This window comes from Lonchura striata, chromosome 2, assembly GCF_050655825.1.
Source record: "Lonchura striata isolate lonStrDom1 chromosome 2, ASM5065582v1, whole genome shotgun sequence".
Taxonomy (NCBI): domain Eukaryota; kingdom Metazoa; phylum Chordata; class Aves; order Passeriformes; family Estrildidae; genus Lonchura; species Lonchura striata.
This window is the reverse complement of record NC_140704.1, coordinates 1,081,218-1,100,356: the sequence shown is the minus strand read 5'-3', so window position 1 is coordinate 1,100,356 and position 19,139 is coordinate 1,081,218. Positions and strand designations below refer to the sequence as shown.

At 61.0% G+C, this 19,139-nt stretch overlaps 2 protein-coding genes across 2 annotated transcripts; both read left to right on the top strand.

Annotated features, from left to right (window-relative positions):
• Window positions 1-1,164: 1,164 nt before the first annotated feature.
• Window positions 1,165-9,241, top strand: LOC144248181 (zinc finger protein 783-like). The gene is made up of 6 exons (XM_077790040.2): window positions 1,165-1,318; window positions 2,138-2,530; window positions 3,646-3,772; window positions 4,226-4,339; window positions 5,284-5,538; window positions 7,392-9,241. The coding sequence occupies exons 1-6, from the start codon at window positions 1,295-1,297 to the stop codon at window positions 8,486-8,488; spliced, it is 2,010 nt and encodes a 669-aa protein (XP_077646166.2). The 5' UTR covers window positions 1,165-1,294; the 3' UTR covers window positions 8,489-9,241.
• Window positions 9,242-12,275: 3,034 nt separating this feature from the next.
• On the top strand, window positions 12,276-17,635 carry LOC110476937 (E3 ubiquitin-protein ligase TRIM7-like). The gene is made up of 7 exons (XM_031503769.3): window positions 12,276-12,745; window positions 13,705-13,791; window positions 14,094-14,324; window positions 15,293-15,315; window positions 15,589-15,704; window positions 15,929-15,964; window positions 16,958-17,635. Exons 1-7 carry the CDS (start codon window positions 12,332-12,334, stop codon window positions 17,467-17,469), a joined length of 1,419 nt encoding a protein of 472 aa, XP_031359629.3. The 5' UTR covers window positions 12,276-12,331; the 3' UTR covers window positions 17,470-17,635.
• The last annotated feature ends 1,504 nt before the right edge of the window (window positions 17,636-19,139 follow it).

Here is a 19,139-nt window from a genome sequence, read left to right as displayed (position 1 = left end):
AGGATACAGCGGGACAGGATGAATGGAATGAGATGGGACAGAAGTGGATGAGACGTGCATGGAATGGGACGTGATGGGACAAGATGTGGGATGGACAGGGTGGGAGTGGATGGGACAAGAGTGGACACACAGCATGGAAGGGGATGGAACGGGATCAGACAGTGAATGTATGGAGTGGGATGGGCCAGGGCATGAAGAGACAGCGCAGGTGGGACAGGAGGGCATGGATGGGACAGGGCGTGGTGGGATAGACGGAATGGGGCAGCGCAAGACCGGGAAGGACAGGACAGGATGGATTGGGATGGGGTGGGATGGGAGAGAATAGGAATGGATGACGTGAGAGGGGACGAGATGGGACAGGATGGGATGGGATCCATGGGATGGGAAGGGATGGGATGGGATGGGAAGGGACGGGACGGGATGGGATGGGACGGGACAGGAATGGGATGGGAAGGGACGGGACGGGATGGGACGGGGTGCGATGCTGCGGTCCGTCCGGAGGGGACGCGGTGGGTGGGGAGGGGTCGCTCCATTTCCAGGGCGCCGCCGCCTCCGGCCGCCATTTGCGAGCCCGCAGGGATGGGCGGTGGGGACCCGACGGGCGGGGCCGGAAAAGCTGCCCCGGGGCCTCCACAGTGACCCCGCCCGGTCCCTGCCCTGCCCCGCCATGTCGCCCCGAGCCCCCGCGGTCTCCCCCACTCCAACCAGCTCCTCCCGTCACCCTGCACCGCCTCCTTCCCAGTTACTCCTCGGCCCCCCAGTCTCCCCTTGCTCCCCGCTGCCAGCCCAGCCCCTGGGGCAATCCCCGAGCGCCCCCAGCCGCGGTCAGTCATTCCCCGATCCCGGTCCCCCCCGGTTTCCCCGTTCCCCGGTTCCCGGTGCGGGCGGTGCCGGGTGGGGGGGGGCCCCGACGGGGCGGGGCGCTGATGCCGTCGGCCCGCCAGGGGGCGCTGCGCGGCGCGCGCCCGCCCCGCCCCGCCCCGCTCCGCGCGCGGTCCGGCGGCGGCAGCGCCCCCTGGCGGCGCGGCGGGGCAGCGGCGCGGCCGGAGCGCCGGACCCGGACCCGGACCCGGAGCCGCGCTCGGTGTCGGAGCCGCCGCCGCCCCCGCCTCCGCCGCCTCCGCCCGCTAGGCCCGCGCCGCCTCCGCCCCGCCCCCGCCGCGCCGCGCCCCCGCCCCGCCGCGCCGCCCCGCGCCCAGCCCGATGCCCGGCGGCGGGCGGAGGTGAAGCAGCGAGCGGGCGCTGGATCCTCCCGGCCGCGGCCCCCGGGGCCCCGGGCACGGAACAAAGGGCCATGGCCGAGGGGGCCCCCGCTCAGGTAAAGGGCGCCTGCCCGGCGCGGGGCCGGGCCCGGCGCGCACCGCCCGCCCGCCGCCGGCGGGCCGCACGTCGGGGCTCACGGGCCGCGCCGTCGGGGCCGCGGCGGGCGGGGGGGGCGCGGCGGGCGGCGGGCGCTGTCACCGCGCGGGGCCGCGGCCGCCCCCCCGGGCCGCCGGGCGGGGACGGGACGGGCGGCCCCGGGGGGGCGGCGGCGGCGCGCCGAGCCCGCCCGGGCCTCCGCGGCCGGCGGCGCCCGCGCTGCCGTCGGGGCCGGGCCTGCCCGGCCGCCGCGCCGCCACCCGCCCGCCGCCGCCGGGCCCTGCGGCCCCCCGGCACCGACCCGCCGCCCCCCCTCCCGTGTCACCGCCCGGTCCCCATGGCGACGGGGCGCCCGCAGCCCCCCGGGTGTCCCCTGGCCGTGCCCATGGCAACGGGGCTCGGCCGGCCCGTGTCACCCCGCGCCCCCCCGCCCTTGTCACCTCCCCCCACCCGCGCCGCGGCGGGTCCTGCCCGTCCCGTGGGACCGGCACGGGGCCGCCGTAAGCGGCTTAGCGGGGACACGGGGACGTCCCCGCCGCCCCGGCCAGCGCTGGGCCCCGCAGCGGCCCCCCCCGCGGGGTGCGCATGGCCCCGGGGCTGTCCCCATGGCCCCGGGGCTGTCCCCATGGCCCCGGGGCTGTCCCCATCGCCCCGGGGATGTCCCCATCGCCCCGGGGCCCCTGTCACACCGGGGGCGGGGGTCTCTATCGCCCCGGGAGGGTTCCTATCCCCCCGCGGGGGATCCCCCGCCCTGACCCCGCTCCCTTGTTGTCCGCAGGCGCCGGAGCAGGTGCGGCCGCCGCGCTGCCCCTCGCCCCTCCGGCCGGCGGCCGGCCCCGAGCGCACCTCGGAGCGGGAGACGCAGACGGCGGAGCTGTCCCTGACCGTGGTGGCGGCCGTGCAGGCGGTGGAGCGCAAGGTGGATTCCCACTCCACCCGCCTGCTGGACCTGGAGGGTCGGACGGGGATGGCGGAGAAGAAGCTGATCGACTGTGAGAAGACGGCGGCGGAGCTGGGGAACCAGCTGGAGAGCAAGTGCGCGGCGCTGGGCACCCTCATCCAGGAGTACGGGCTGCTCCAGCGGCGCCTGGAGAACATGGAGAACCTCCTGAAGAACAGGAACTTCTGGATCCTGAGGCTGCCCCCAGGCAGGAAGGGGGAAGTGCCCAAGGTAACGGTGTCCTGGGGTGTGGGAGCCGGGCACTGCACCCGAAATGCTCCCGGAGGGCAGGCCCGGGGTGGGTGAGCGGGGACAGCCCCTGGCACAGGTGAGTCTCTCGCCTCCACTGCAGCTTCCCAGCTCATCCCCTGCTGGGGCTAAAATACGGTGGGACAGAGGCCTGGGAGGACATCCTGGTACTCAGGCCAGAGGTTTCAGTTCTGCTCCACTGCGCTGCACAGCCCTGGGGCCATTGACTCTTTTTTTCTTCATTTTTTTTTTTTTTTGCCACCATTTCTAGAAACCCTGCAGATTTTGTGGTTCTTCTGTTTTGACCACCCTGACGCTGCAGAGTCTCCCAGGCCAGGGAAGGAGCAAGTGGGAGCTGCTTCTGCAGGGAAGGGGGAAGCTTTGAGATTCAGGAAGGCAGATGAGCTCCCTGGGCATAGCTCTGGAAAGAGCCCACCATCAATATTCAGTTCCTACTTGAATTTCACAACCTTCCTGCTAAAAGAGTGTGCAAATGAGACCACGTAGGACATGGGAGAGGGAGTATCTCTGGAGAGAGCAGAGAGGATCAGGAAAAGGTGGGTTCAGACCCTGACACCCCATTAGTGCAGTTGGGGGACAGAACTGGAGTGCTGCGTTTTCTCTGAAGAGCTCTGCTTCAGTTTGCACATCCTGAATTTATCCTTAAGAATTATTCCTTGGCTAACAAGCTGGGAAGCTGCAGATGGTGGGCACACAGTAACCAGGGATAATGGGGGCCCCTGTGGGCCCGGGTAGAGTTTTCCCTGGAGTTCTGGGGTAATTGAATCCGGGAGTTACGTCAGCTCATCAATAGGGATGAGTCCAGCCCATCTCCTGGGTTTTCTCTCCCTTATGGTCCCTCAAGCCTGATCACCCTGCAGAGAGCAGGGACTGAGAGGAGGCCTCAGGGGTCCTCTGGGGAAATCCCAGTCTGGATTCATCACCAGGAGCCATCCGTTTGGTTGAGTCCTTTATTCCCAAAGAAATAGCTGCCCTGGAATTGTTTTAAATGCAAAAAGCAGCTCACCGACGGCCTGGAAGGAGCTGAAGCCTGGCTGTGTCCAGGCTCCTGCTTGAAGCCGCTGTTGGAATTGCAGGTGCCCGTGACCTTTGATGACGTGTCCGTCTATTTCAATGACAAGGAATGGGAGAAGCTGGAGGAGTGGCAGAAGGAGCTGTACAAGAATGTGATGAAGGGGAACTACGAGTCTCTGATCTCCCTGGGTAAATACGGGGTGTCCTCGCCCTGCTGAGGGACAGGAGGCTGCTTCTGGCTCCTCCTTGGAGATCCCCTTGGATGAGACCCAAGTGTCCATTTCAAAGGCTTAAAAACACAGGAGGATGTTTTCAGTCTGGGTTTATTTTGGCTCATGCTGTGGTGGTGTTATGGCTGGGTGAGGGATGCCCTGTGGGCAGGTGGGCTGGAGACCTCCCAAACCTCTTCCAGCCACAGTTATGCCATCAAAAACCAGCTCCTTCCTTCCCCGTGGCTGTTGGGAGGGCCACCCTGCATCTCCTGGGTCTGCAGTGGGTACCAGCCCATCTTTCAGAGGACTTTGCACCCGTGGATGTTCCCGAGTGTCCTCACGTGTCCCCCGTGCACTGGGAAGAGGTGGAAGCCGCTATCAGGTTCCCAGTGCAGTAATCCCTCTCTCCCACCCCTCTGTCTCTCAACAGACTATGCAATTTCCAAACCTGGTGTTTTGTCTCAGATTGAGCAAGGGGAGGAATCGCGGGGCAGGAATGAGCAGGACCTGGAGGAGAGTGAGATCATTACTGATGCCACGGCAGGTGAGGTGGCACCTTGGCACCAGGGCAGCCCCGGGTTGTGTCCCCTTTCTCTTCCCAAGGCTGAAGCAGATGTTGCTGGGAGCTGTGGCTGATGTGGTTTATCAGGAGAAACCTTGCCTAGGAATGGGATAAATTGGGCTGATTGGAGGTTTGATGTCCAGGTACAGCCCAACATAGAAACCAGGGCAAGCAGAGCCCAGAGAGTTGGGCACTGGGAGCCCTTCCCAGCAAGGGAAACATCTGCAACCAGACCAGGTCCTCAGGGAGCCAGTGTGCCTGGCAAGGAAGGAGAATCAGGTCCCATTGGGAGAGCCCATCCACCCAGGAAATCCTCCCCACCCTCTCTTTGTGTGGATGGTGCCTGGGTTTATCCTTGGAACATCTTCCCGGGCAGGGAAGCCTGGTGCCAGGCTGTGTGCAGGGAGATGGGATGGTGGGTTGGGAATGGGGCACCAGTGATCCTGAGTCCCAGAGCCACTCCTGCTCTGTGATAAGGGGGCTGATAAGGAGATAAGGAGGTGGCCTGGAAGAGATGGTGGCACCTCCACTTGTCATCCCTGATTGCAGGCTGTGGATGTGGGGTCACACCAACACCCTGCTTGTGCTTTCCATCACAAGGATCTTCAAATTAACTTGAGGCCAATGGGAAGGGGAAGATCACAGGCCCACAGGGAGCTGCAGCTGGGGGATGTGGGGTGCCCGAGGGATGCTGAGCTGTGACACCACGGCCCCAGGCTGGGTGGAGTGAGTTCCCTGTGCCTGTGAAGGGTCCTGGGCTGGAGCTGGGAGCGTGGCAGGGATGGGTGAAGGGCAGGGGCTGAGGAGGCCGAGCAGATGAAACCCTCCGTGGGCTCAGCAGCTGGAGTTGGCAGGGATTGCTGAGAGCAGATCCTTTGTCCTGACTCCTGGGAGTGACGGCTGGTGGGAATCTCTCATTGCTGCAGCTGGAATAAGAGTTGTGATCAAAACGGAGGAGCTCCTTCCCGAAGACAGCCCTGAGAACCCCGAGCTGCACGGGATGTCGGGGCAGTCCGAGGGCAGCTTCCAGAGCCCGGACGAGGAGGCGGCCTGCGAGAGCCCCTACGGCTCCGTGTCCCCACCCAGGGACCTCCCGGGGACCAGCCTGGGCGACTCGTCCGAGTACGGAGCTGACTTCAACGAGATCCAGAGGGTCATCGTTCACCACGGGAGCTGCACGGGTGAGCTGCTCGGACACAGCCTTGCACAGGGACAGGAGGCCTGGGGGGCTCTGGTGGCTTAGGAAAAGGTGGGGAAGGGGTTGGATGGACAGGAGGAGTTAAATTGCCCCAGAACCAGCACCAGAAGGAAAGTTTATGGCTACAGCGACTTCCAAGAGTGGCTCTGGTCACGCCTTGAGCTTGGAGGAGGAGGCAGCACGTCCATGGTGGATGCAGAGCGTGGTCCCTGAGGACTCCTGTCCTGCTCAGGTGCAGAGTGAGCACTGGCCCAGTCCTCTGAGTCTGGGAAAAGCCCTGGTTACCCATGGGAGACCAAGGGAAGGTGTGTCTCAGGCAGTGTTCTGTGAGGGCCCCAGTGAGCCCTGCTCCCAAAACCCTGCTGTGGCAGAGGGCACGAGGTTGGTGTGAGGTGTGGAGGAGTGGATGGTTGCACACCGGACACTGCTGGAGGAGTGTGGGAGGTCCTGCAGGTTGCCAGGCGTGGGAGTCGCTCAGGGCAGCTCCACAGGATAGGGAGAATGTGGCTGGAGCTCTGTGATTTGCGAGCTGCCAAGAGGGAAGGGAAAGGATGAGGTGATTTGTGGAGAGATGAGATGATGGCACTGAGTGTTTCGTGTGTAGAATTCTGCTGGTGGAGTGGCAGATACAGGCCAAGTCCTACAGATGTGCTGTAAGGCTGGGGATGGGAGAGCAGGGAGACGAGAGGTTGGGAATGCTGGATTCCTTCCTCCTGACGGCTTTGTGGTGCTGTTAACACAAACAGAGACACAGAGAGTTGGGCTCTCGAGGGCCTCAACTCCGTCTTGTGGGTCCTGTGGTCTGCCCAAGGCTCTGTGAGGGAAACCAGCCAAGCCACCAGTGAGGCTGCAGCTGATCCTTGTCCTAGAGCTGCTGCCTCTGCCAGGGCACAGGGCCTGGCTGGTGGGGCTGGGCAGGAGCTGCGGCCGTGCTGGCTGGGATGGGGGCTGAGCCCCCAGGTCCATAGAGGGGACAGGGAGAAGGACCTGGGTTTTCCCTTCCTCAGAGGGAAGAGGGCCACGGCTTTGAGGCATCCACTCCCATCGGTTTCCTTTTCTTGGGAAACTGCAGCTGCTCCTCCTGAGAGAGTATTTAGGCCTGGCTCACGGGCCAGTGGGGGGTGACGTGAGGGATGCCCTGTGGGCCTTTCCTTGGGCCGTGCTGGCCGTGTGTCCTGCCATGTGTCCCTGGGATGGCTGTTGTCACCAAACAAAGTCCCCGGCTCACTTCCGGCCCCGGTGACACGCAGGGGAGCCTGGCCTGCTGCCATCCATCCCACTGCCATTCCATCCCACTCTTGATCCATCCCACTGCTGGGTGCTCTGGGAAGGAGAGGGGTGGGTGTCTCACCATGCCACATGGCAGCGGGGCTGAGGGAAGGGGACAGCCCCAGGCAGGCTGTGTTGTCCACGGAGCAGAGCCGCCAGCCCGGAGCTGTTTCTGTCGAGCGGTGTTGTTGCAGCCCAGCGAAACGGCAGCAGATGGAGCTGCTCTGAAATCACTCGGCCACCCGAGCCCTGGTGAACCCATGGTGCTTTTACCCTCCACATCCTGCAGCAGCGCAGAGTTGCCAAAGCTTTTAGCAGGCGGTTGGAGCTCATCCTCCAGAGGAGCCTGGCCGGGCTGGGTTGTCTCAACTCTGTGTTTGGGGGCACATGGCCCATCTCAGTGCTCCGGGCTCCAGCTGCAGCCAGCTCGTGTCCGGGTGGTCGGGCAGAGCAGGCAGGCACAAAGAGCTGCAGGAACCCACGCAGGTGTTTCTGTAGCACCCAGGGGTATAAGAGGCCACCCTGTCCCACCCAATGACCCTAACGCCGTTCGATTTTCCCCCTCAGAGGATGGGATCGTGATCAAGACGGAGGAGGAGGAGGAGGAGGAGGAGGATGACCCCGACACGCTGGAGCCGTGCGCCATGTTCTCGGGCCGGAGCGAGGCGCCGGCGTTCGCCAGCCACGAGGCCGGGCTGGGCTGCGAGGCGCAGTGCAGCTCCAAGGGGCAGCCCCGCGGCCTGGCCGCCCGCGTCAGGAAGCCGTCGGCCTGCGAGAGGGACTCCGGGGACATGAAGCCGGCCAGCGGCCAGCAGCGGAACCGGACGCGGGAGAGACCCTACATCTGCCCCGAGTGCGGGAAGAGCTTCATGCTCAAGATCAACTTCATGATCCACCAGCGCAACCACCTCAAGGAAGGGCCCTACGAGTGCCACGAGTGCGACCTCAGCTTCCGCAACAAGCAGCAGTTCCTGCTGCACCAGCGCAGCCACACGCGCCGCGGCGTGGGGGTCCCGCGGCGCCCCGAGCACGGCCTCAAGCCCCCGGCGCGGCCCCCGCCCCCGGGGAAGCCCTACAAGTGCTCCGAGTGCGAGAGCAGCTTCAGCCACAAGTCGAGCCTCAGCAAACACCAGATCACCCACGTCGGGGAGCGGCCCTTCACCTGCGGCGAGTGCCGGAGGAGCTTCCGCCTGCAGATCAGCCTGCTCATGCACCAGAGGATCCACGCGGGCAAGAACGAGATGGCCTTCCTGTGCCCCCAGTGCGGCAAGAACTTCACCCGGCCCTCCCACCTGCTGCGGCACCAGCGGACTCACACCGGCGAGCGGCCCTACCAGTGCAGCCAGTGCGAGAAGACCTTCAGCGAGAAGTCCAAGCTCACCAACCATTACCGCATCCACACGCGGGAGCGCCCGCACGCCTGCGCCGTCTGCGGGAAGGGCTTCATCCGCAAGCACCACCTCCTGGAGCACCAGCGCATCCACACGGGCGAGCGGCCCTACCACTGCACCGAGTGCGGCAAGAACTTCACGCAGAAGCATCACCTCCTGGAGCACCAGCGGGCGCACACCGGCGAGCGGCCCTACCCCTGCACCGAGTGCACCAAGTGCTTCCGCTACAAGCAGTCGCTCAAGTACCACCTGAGGACGCACATGGGAGAGTGAGGGGCTGCCGAGGCTTCCTCTCCCTCCCTCCTTCCCTCCTTCCATCCCTCCCTCCCTCCCTTCCTCCTCGTCCTCCTTCTCCTCCACTGATCTCTCGCACCCTCCCTCCATCCGTCTCCCCCCCACCCCGGCTCAGGGCATGGACATCAAGGAAGCTTTGTGTGGTAGCGCCGCTGGTCTGGTGGAGACTCGGCTGATTGGAAATAAATTAATGAATTAAAGCAAGCAACGCGCGGCAAAATTAAAAGATTATATATATATGAAATTAACAGAAGCAGCTGATTTAGGGGGAGTCCTCACCAACAAGCAAACAAACCACCAACAAAAGAAACCTGTACGCAGGGTGTTTTGCCGGAGTAGGACTCGTAACTGCTTTTTAAATCTACTGTTCAGTTTTTTTTAATAAATGTGGAGGAACTTTTTATTTGATAAGCAACCTTAGGATGGCCAAGATTTTATTTTTGGTTTTGTTTTTTTGTTTGTTTTGTTTTGTTTTGTTTTGTTAACTGCTCTGTAGGCTGATTCTGGCACAGTCACTTTTTGTCCAGGAGCTCTGTGGAGGTGCTGCCTCGTCTGGGCTGGATGTGACAGGAGGAGCTCCAGCCGGGGGGAGGTGAGTAATTAACAGATGCAGCTGATGAGGAAGCTCTGCGTGTGTCTAGATTGGAAGCGCTGATAGGTGCCTGCCCGGCTCGCGGGGCTGTGATGCACTCCTGAATTATACAATAGAATAAAATTCTAGTTGCAGTAAAAGACCCTTTTTCTGCTAGGACCCCTCTGCAAGGCTCCTCCTAAAACTCATTCCTAGCGCTCAATCCTCCCGCTGGGGGCTGGCCCTGCCGCCCCTGAGGCCACGGGGTGCTGTGGGGTCAGCAGGGACCGAGAGCAAGACCTGGTTGTGTTTAATTGCTCTGCTGTCCTTGAGCTGCTGCCGGTGGCCTCGACCGCGCGCTCCTCAGGGGCAGGAGCGGTGGGATTTCTGCCCAGGGGAGCAGCAGCTCCAGGCTGGCTCCAAGGAAAGACCTCCCTGCTCCTGAGTACCTGCTGCCGGGGTGGGTGGGACACAATCCATCTCCCTGCTGTTGGTCTGAGCTCCTGTTCGTACCAGCTCGGTTCCTGGGGATCCCAGCTTGTCCTGGCTGCAGCTCCTGAGGTTGGGCTGTGGCTGGGTGAGAACCATCTGAAGGGCTGGGCTGGGGCTGGGCTGGTGGCACCAACTCCCCAGAGCATGCCAGGCTCCTTCCCGGTGCTGTCAGATCTCTCCTTGGAGAGTGGCATCAATAAACAGAGCGATGATGGGAGAAGTTGTCAGGACCTGTTAATGCCTTTGCAGAACCAAAGTCCTCACACAGGACCTTGTGTATGAACCCCTCCTAAGCTGGGATTTGTGGCCTTTTTGGTGCTAGAATGTGCCAGAGGGCAGCGCAGCCACATGGAGCTGCTTAGAGCCACCAGCTGGTCATCGCTGTGGGTGGGAGCATTTTGGGGCTGCCAGGGCAGGCTCCTGCCAGGGTTCCTGCTTTCCCACTGCTGGGGTGGTGCTTGCAACTCCCTGGAAGAAGTTTGGGGTTTTGGGTCAGGGCATGCTGTCTGACAGGAGTTGAACTTCCATCTCTGGAAGTTGGTCAGGCTGGACGAGGCTTTGAGCAACCTGGGATATTGGGAGGTGTTCCTGCCCTTCCAAGGAGGTGGAACAAGATGAACTTTGAGGTCCCTTCCCACCCAAACCATTCTGGGATTCTATGAAAAGTGCTGTGGAGGGGCTGTGCTGGGAGAGAGGTGTGGGGGCAGGACAGGAGGGCCTGGCTGCAGCCCTGTGTCCCTCAGCAGCCTCCCTGCATCCCCCTCACCAGGACTGAATGCAAGCATGGGGAAGGAGGAAATGAAAAGCAGAACTGATTCTGGTTCTCAGTGGCTTGTCTTCATCACACTGGCAGCAACGGGGACCTGGCAGAATCCTTTTGCTTCCTAAAAATTGATGAATTCAGCTTTTTACTGGCAAAAAAATCCAGCTGAGGTGCCTGTACTAGCCTGGCTGTCCCTTGCAGTGCTAGGACCTCGGTGTGGCCAGGTTGGCAGTGCCCTGCTCTGTGTCTCTGGGCCCCACACAGCAGCTCCTGCCCCTCGTGCTGCTCCTCGCCCGCCACACACGGCTCCAACAGCCTCAGTCACTGGACACTGCCAAGATTTAACAACATCCCAGTGACCTTCAGCAGCTCAAATGTCACCAATCCATCTGCAGAGACATCTCCCGTGCCAGTGGGACAACACGGCCATCGTGGCCCTGAGTGCAGGTGGCAGCGACTCTGAAAACCTGGGTGGTGGCAATTGACAGCATTGTCCCATGGTGGGACACGGACTCGCTGGCTCCTGTCCCTGTAGCTTGGGCCAGTGACACTCACCCAGCCTTCCCTGGCCTGCTGGAAGAACTGGACACAGATGCTCCCAGAAATCAGCTCCAGGAACAGGGGACGAGCAGAAGGCACTGCTGTGCCCACCTGGGTGTGAGATGGGCAGTGTACCCCTGGGCAGCACCCCAGATGAGTGGGGACATCTGGCTGTCACCCCAAGCTGCTGCAGGGATGGTGGGCAGGGGGCTGGCAGCCATGGGCTGTCACAGCCACCGGCCCAGGGCCTGGGACCCACCGGGGCAGGGAAGCTGGCAGTGGGATGGCAGGGACACTCAGGAGGGCACGGCCATGGCAGGGCACTAAGTGCCCGGAGAGGGATTTGTTCTACTGCTTTATTGTGTCAGGGGGTGAATGGTGTCCCCCAAAACACTCCTTGGGCCCTGGCTGGCAGCACATGAGGGTGGAAGAGGAGCAGAACCGACAGCTGAATACAGGGGCTTGGTTTTGGGCGCCCAGCACCCTCCAGCGCTGAGCCCAGGGCAGAAGAACAGAAGGGACAATGTGGGCCCAGCAGGCCGAGAAGAACAAGGCAGCTCGAGGGGCTCTGCTTCCCTAAGCGCTGCCGCTGCCGCTCTCCGGGCGCTTTGGAGCTGGGCTGAGAGCGAAGGAGACACTGGGAGAGGCGCCGGAGCCATGCGGTGCAGGGATGGAGGCCGGAGCCCTCCCGACCACAGCAGCCGGGGCCTTGGGGGGATTTCAGGTGAGCATGCCGGGGCTGGCAGCGCAGGGAGGCAGCGCAGGATCATCCTGGGCTCCCGCACGGCGCAGCCGCCGCTCCGACACCATCCCTTCAAACCGCACTAACGCAGCCGGGCTGGCCGGGAGCGGCTCCGCCGAGAGCCGGGCCCCGGGAAGGATCGCGGTGCACGGCCAGCTCCGACCCGCCGCCAGGGCCGGGCCAGGGCAAAGCTCCCCGCCTCGTGTCAAGTTATTAACGATTAAACTAATTCAAGCATCCCGAGCATCCGCGGGCGCCGTGCCGGCTGCGCCCCGGGGGAAGGCTGGGATGAAGGCTCACACTCGCAATCACACTCACACTCACACTCGCAATCACACTCATCCCAGCCCTCCCCTTCCGTGGCCGCCGCTGCGTCCCCGCTCGCACGGGCACACGCAGCGCACACAGCGGGCCCCGTGCCCGTGTCCCCCCCGGGGTTTTCCTGCTCGTTCCTCTCCTGCTTGCACACAGGCACGCAGACACGGACACGCGTGTGCGTATTGTGAGATCCAGGCACAGGAATATGCCCAGGGAGAGACGGGGACACTCCCACGCACGCACACACACTCCTACAGACACACTCGCATCCCCAAGCGCGGTCCCGGCCCCGCGGCCCGGCCCGTTCCCGTGGCGCCCCGGCCAGCTCCGCCCCCGGAGGGGTCCCGGCCCCAGCCCGGTGCCGGCCCCTTCCGTGCGTTTCGCGCCGTCGCGGCCATGGCTGAGGAGGTGCTGGCTCTCCGCGAGCGGCTGTTGTTCCAGGCCACCTGCTCGGTGTGTCTGGAATTGTTCAGGGAGCCCGTGCTCACGGCGTGCGGGCACAGCTTCTGCCAGCAGTGCCTGGCGGGCGTGCTGGGGCGCCCGCCGCGCTCCGCCGCCTGCCCGCAGTGCCGCGCCCCGCTGGAGCCGGGCTCCGTGCGCCCCAACCGCTCGCTGGGCGATGTGGCCGAGCTGGTCCGGTCGCTGGGGGAGGCGGCGGCGTGGCCGCGGTGCCCCCAGCACGGCAAGCCCCTGGCGCTGTTCTGCGAGCCGTGCGCCGCCCTGGTCTGCGCGATCTGCCGGGACGGGCCCGAGCATCGCTTCCACCTGAGCTGTTTCCGCCCCGCCGACGAGGCCGCCCGGGAGCTGCGGGTACGGGGCGGCGCCGCGAGAGGGGCTGGGGGCTTGGGTGGCCGAGGGGCACAGATCGGGGTCCCCTCCGGCATGGGCTGGGGTCCCCTGTGGGCACAGGTCAGTGTCCTGTCCGGGCACACATCTGGGCTCCCTTCAAGGACAGTCTGGGGTCTGCTCTGGCCGTGAGCTCCTCTGGGTATGGGTCTGGGTCCCCTCCATGCTTGGGTGGGTCTCCTCTGAGCAGGGTCCGGGTTTCACTCAGGGGCTGGTTCCCTCCACACACAGGTCAGGGTGTGTCCCTGGCAAGCCACAGACCTGGGGCCTCAGGGGCAGCTGGCTGGGGTCCCTGGCTGGGTACCAGTGTGGGTGCTGTACCCCACCCTGCTGGGGCTGCTGGGTCTCCCATCGCCCGGCCCCAGCCCACGCAGGAGCCCAGGTGCCTCTCACTGCTCAGCCCTCTGTGTCCCCATATGGTCCCTTGTGGCCCACATGTCCCCAGCCAGGCTTTCTCCCACACAGTGTGGGCTGGGGTCACAGCTCACTGTAACGCAGGAGATGATTCAGAGCATGAGGAGTTTTTTAATACTCCAGCAAATTTATGGGGCATGTCTGAGTCTCTGCTACTGTCACCAGAAACCTCTTCCGAGAAATCCCACTTCCAACTTTGAAAGTTGTTTTTTCTAATTAAAAACCAATTTAAAAAGCCACAAACTCCGGGGTTTCTGCATGAAGTTATTCCAGAAATGTTTCTGGCCATAAGAGCTGTGGATGGGGATCTCCCGAGCCTGACTAAAGTGATTTTGGAGAGGCGGCTGCTGCCTCTGAGCTCAAAACTCACTCCCAGACACTCAGGGGTCACCCCCAGTGACTCCCCAGACTGAGATTGTCCCCACAGGGGTTGTTTGGTGACATCATCTCCCTCCTGTGAATATCACTCCAAAATTACCAAAAATGCTCTTTTTTAATCCCTGCCCTAGGAGACACTCCAGAAAAACCTGCTTTCTTTACAAGAACACAAGGAATACTTGAAGAGAAGAGGAGACCAGAAAAGTGAGAACCTGCTGGTGCGTGTTCCTCTCCATGCCCCCCATTGCTCACCCACATGGCTCCCCAGGAATGTCCCATCTTTCCCTCTCTCCATATATACTTGCATCCTAATCCATGCCAACGTTCTTTTCTCTGTCCAACTCATATGGCCTCCTTGGGCCCATCAAGATCCACTCCTCTCTCTGTTCTTCCTGCTTTTCCTGTACAAAACCTCTGGTTCCCTCCTGTGTGATTCTTGCCCCCTCTCTGCAGCAGCCGTGTCCCTGCGGAGGCAGCCGGAGGCTGGGTGGGCTCAGGGCCTCCGTGTGGTGCCTTGCAGATGGCAGTGATGTGGGAGTTGCAGCGCGTGCCTGAGACCTTTAAGGAGCTGCAGCAGTTCATGGAGGAGCAGAAGAAGATCCTGCTGGCCCAGCTCGAGCAGATGTCCCAGGAGCTGGTCAGTAAGAGCGATGAATACAAGTCCAGGGTTTTGGAGAGGCAGTCGCTGCTGGACACGGTGATTGCGCAGATCCAGGAGAAGCGGGACCAGCCGGCGGTCAAGCTCCTCATGGTGAGGCAGCATTCCCCCTGTCCTAGTTTAGGGCAAATTTAGGGAAAACCCTCTGGAAGGAGCCCCCAGAAAACAGACCCCCATGGCCCCTCCCCACCCACCCTGGTTCGGGAGAAACAAATTTCTCTGAGAGAAGTGGAAAAGAACCTGTTTATTTAACAAACAAAGCACTCCCCAGCACCAAAGAAAATAACACCAGATGACAACAAAACTCTTTCACCACTCTGAAGAGATGAACAAATCCAGAAAGTCTTTCCTGGGGGTGGTGGCCCGGGTCTGGATGCTGGGGACTGCTCTCCTTCACTGGGGGTGGCTGCTGCAGATCACAAAATGCAGGCTTCCAGTGTTCCTTGGTGTCTCCCAGATCCCAGTCCGGAGCAGGTTGGATGGTATTCAGGAAAAGGAAAGGAAAGGAAACAGTCCAGGGAAAGAATTGGACTGCTTAGCTAAACTAACTAGGAAGCAAAGGCAAAAGCAGAAGCAAGCAAAGCAAGCAAGCACCAGCCTTTTCTAGACAGCAGACCATGGGGGGAGGTGAACCGGCTGATAACAAGACAAAACAAACCTTCACATTCAGAGTCAGTTGTGAAAGCACAGAACATAGTATCAAACATAACCAGAACACACGATTGGAGATACAAACACCATAACGTCACCCTAGGACACCCCCCTGGGCACTGTGAGCCCTGGTGGGGCTGGGGACACCTACCTGGCACCCTCTGCATCCTGCTGCGGCTCTGGGCCACGTGGGGACACCGTGCTGTGACACTGTGGCACCGTGCTGTGACACTGTGCAGTGACACTGTGCTTTGCCCGCTTTGGGTCAGGGCCCTGAGGGAAGGGAGGGTTGGAATGAGGGGTGGGGTGAGCTCCAGCCCCCTTAGCCTGCTTCACACAGCTGGGCAGCCACTGCAGCTCCCTGTCCCTCGGCAGTGCCACAGCTCACCTATGTTTTCTCTCTCTTGCAGGACGTTGGCAGAATCCTGCACAGGTACGAAACAGGCTTGGTGTCCCTCTGCTCCTGTGCAGCTCCTTTGGGCAGAGGTTTGGGAGCGCTGCAGGAGCCGGGAAGGAGGTGGTTTGCCCTGCTGGGTATTTGGGATTTCATGTGACGTTACCAGGAACCAGAGGCCATTGCACCCCTCCTAAAGATGGGGTTATATCCCTGTGCTGATAGCAGGGATCTGTGGCTGCGGGGAATTCCGTTTCCCTCCTGGCCCTGGCTGGTGGCTGGGCTCTGAGCTCCTCTCCCTGTTCCCCTCAGCTGTGAGGCAGCCAAGGCCCCAATCCCAAAGCCAGTTTCCTCAGAGCTGCATGAGAGCGTTGGGAGCCTCACTAGGAAGAGCCAGTGGATCGTGGACATGATGGACAAATTCAAAGGTAAAGCCCTGCTGGCTCCGTGCTGTGCTTCCCCTGGGCTTGGCTGGCAGTGGGAAATCCTCACTGCCTGGTGCCTCTGCCTGGGGCTCAGGAGCAAAACGGCTGCTCCAGGTGGGCACCATCCCGGGATGGGCTTTGCTGGAGCCTGGGGCTCCACATCTGGCTTGCTGTCCTGATGGGGAGCAGGAAGAGAGACACTCATGCCTCTTCTTTCCTCCTTCCAGTGAACCTGCGGAGCGAGATGGACAGGGGAAAAAGGGGTAAGTTTCTGGAGCTGAGGGGGGAAACTGAAGGAGCATGAGTATCCTCATGTCCTTGGTGCAGAGATAGGCTCACACCACATCTAAACCCAGCTTCTGTCTAGAACTGAGTCCTGTTGTTTTGACTAGGCCTGCTGTAAAAATCCAGGTCTGTCCTTGTGCCAGGCAGCGCCAGGGATGCTGTCCTGTGACGCCAGGCGAGGGCCAGGACAGCAGGAGGCCATGTCAGGCTGTGCCCAGTTAAGCAGAGGGGCTGTACATGTTTTTTGAGCTGGCATTTAGGCATGATCAGAAGTGCTTTTGCAGGTCCTCGGGGCCCACATGATGCAGCATTGCTGGGCTGAGGTCAGGCTGGCAGCATTTGTGCTAAGGCCGCTCTCCACTCTCTCAGTTTTTGGGATGATGCACTTGAGCACATCCCAAAAGGAGAGTGGTGCCTCAGTTTCCCCCCTGCAGTCCCCGGAGGAGTGGGTTTAGCAGAGTGTCTGGGATGGTGACACTGCACAGTGACAGCAGTGTGGCCTTGTGGGATGGCCACGGGATGGCAGCAGAACATCCCTGGTGGATGGGAAGCAAGCTTGCCCGCTTGCTCGGCAGAGCAGGGCTCTGGGCTGGGTGAGCCCTTGTCACAGAGCAGGGACTGGCCTGGCCCCTCCTGCCTTGCAGCAGTGCCTGCTCACACCCGAGGGATGCACTGCTCCCCACAGGCTGCAATATCCAGCAGATCTGGCAGCAGATTTAACAAAGCCCATCGTGTCTGTCCCCTGCATGTGGGGACACTGCCTGGCTCAGTCCTGCCTCAGGGAGCATCTTTCCACCCTCAGGTGCCAGTAAGTGGGGACAGTAAGGGTCCTGTGTCCCATGCCACCCGAGGGGGCTGCAGGAGTGCCCGTTGTGCTCCCAGGACACATCCCAGCCCCGTGGTGCAGGCTGGAGGAGAGCTGCTGGTTCTCTTCTCAGCAGGCACAGATTGATGTTTCTGTCATCCATTAGAGCAGGTGACACTGGACCAAGAGACGGCGAATCTTGACCTGATCCTCTCGGACGACCGCAAAACTGTGCGGTTCAGCGGAAAACGTAACCCCCCTGACATTCCCAAGAGGTTCACGGGCACCCTCAGTGTCCTGGGCTCCCAGGGCTTCACGTCTGGGAAGCATTACTGGGAGGTGGAGGTCTGGAATAAGGGCTCCTGGGCCCTGGGGGTGGCCCTGGAGTCTGTGCCGAGGAAGGAGTCGCTCAACCTGCTCAGATCTGAGAAGGTCTGGGCCCTGCAGCTGGACTGGAGAGGCTACTACAGAGCAGAACGTGTGTCCCCTTACCCGCTGGCACTTGGGAAGGCACCTCAGAAAATCAGGCTCCACCTGGACTACGAAGCGGGCCAAGTGACCTTCTACGATGCAGAGGACATGACGCAGATCTTGCAGTTTGAGGCCACCTTCACTGAGAAAGTCTTCCCGTATTTTTGGGTCTGCTCCCAAGGTACACACATCCGGGTGTGTGACTGATAGGGTGGGATAGCTGCCTGTGCACTTGGCTAGCTGAGCAGGGAGGAGCTGTGGGAATGTCACACTGCAGCCTCAGTGCAGCTCTGCCTGGGCTGGATCCTCTCTGCAGTTTTCTGCATCTCCTCCCGCTGAGTCCTTTGGAGCATTAAAGAAGTGCTGTCCTGCCTGGGGGTGTCTGCCTGCTGGTATCCTGGCTAGATCCCATGGTGATGGTGTCTTCTCCCTGTGGGCACTGAGGCCACAGAATAATCGGGAAGAGGGAGGGGAGAGGCTCTGATTGTCCATGCCAGCCTTTGGCAGTACTGCAGGGCTGGTGGCAGCTGTGCTATGCTGTGCTGGACGATGCAGTCACCCCACACTCGGGAAGCCAGGCTGGAGCCACGAGCTGATAATGATGCCTTGAGCTGGTAATGGTGCCATGAGCTGATAATGATGCCTTTCATATTTTTTGGATTATGTGCTGCTTTGGTGTGTAGCTCTGAGCTTTATGTTAGGTGTTAGCAAGTTCTCTTAACAGGCTTGGTAGAGAAAACAATCCTTTTCCAGCCTGCGACCAGTGATAACCCTTAGAAGGTCCAGGCCCAAAAAGTATAAACAACAGTGAATTGAAGAGAGAAAAACAAGAAGGGTGGGACTACATAACCCTAAAGCTGGAATTGGACAATTAACTCCAATATGCAAATGGAACAAAACTTATAACATGACTGGTCATGCATTTTGTGACCATTTTGGTTCATTTTGGGAGTAGCCCTGGCTGGGCTCTTGTGCTGCTCAAGATGCAGCCATTAAGGCCTTTTACTAAATACCTACTTTATTCTTTAACTCTGTCTAGCCTCTGTTATGGGTCAGCCTTCACCAGGCATCAGTTCTGGCAACCCAGATGGAACAGAACCCACAATTCCTGGTTTAGGAAGCCAGTGCTGTTTGGAGGTGATAACTGCTGAAAAAAGTCTTGTAAAAAGGAAAATGTTCAGGGAGGGAATAGCTGAGTGAGGGCGCCTGGAAGAGCAGCAGGAGCCGGGGTGTGATGGCGATCTCTGAGATCCGGCATGCTCAGGGAAGGATTAAACACCCCACTGTCTAATCCAGGAACCAGCAGCACTGTGTGACTGGGGGTGGCAGGGCGCAGGGGTCGTGTCCTGGAGATCCCCTGCATCCAAAGAGATCAGCTGGACACGGCAGCCTCTGGAACCACCAGAGACGTGGCAGAGGATTTGCCAGGGGCTGGACAGCACGGATCCGCGAACGCTCAGCTGGGGAGAAGCTGAGTGTCCTAAAGAGTTTATGTGGAGTACTGTCAAGTCTCCCTTTTCCTGCTCCTCTGTCCGTGAACCCCATCCTGGTGTTGCAGGGATGTGCAGTGCCTTACTTCCCCAGCCACTCACCAAACGCCTCACAAAGTGGCTTTTGTTCTCAGGGAGAGCTCATTTGATGAGAAACCATGTGGGAAGGGCTCTTTGTCTCAGCGAGGTGGCGTTATCTGCTGAGTTCGTGCCTTTTTTCCTTCACGTTCCCCATTTTCCCCTCATGTTCCCCATTTTCCCCTCACGCCCAGGCTAAAGGGAGACGGCCGGAAACATGGCGGCAAAGAGGCGCCGCTATGAGGCGGGAACTACATTACCCAGCATGCAACGCAGACATCGATAACGCGGCGCGCCTGCTAGGAATAC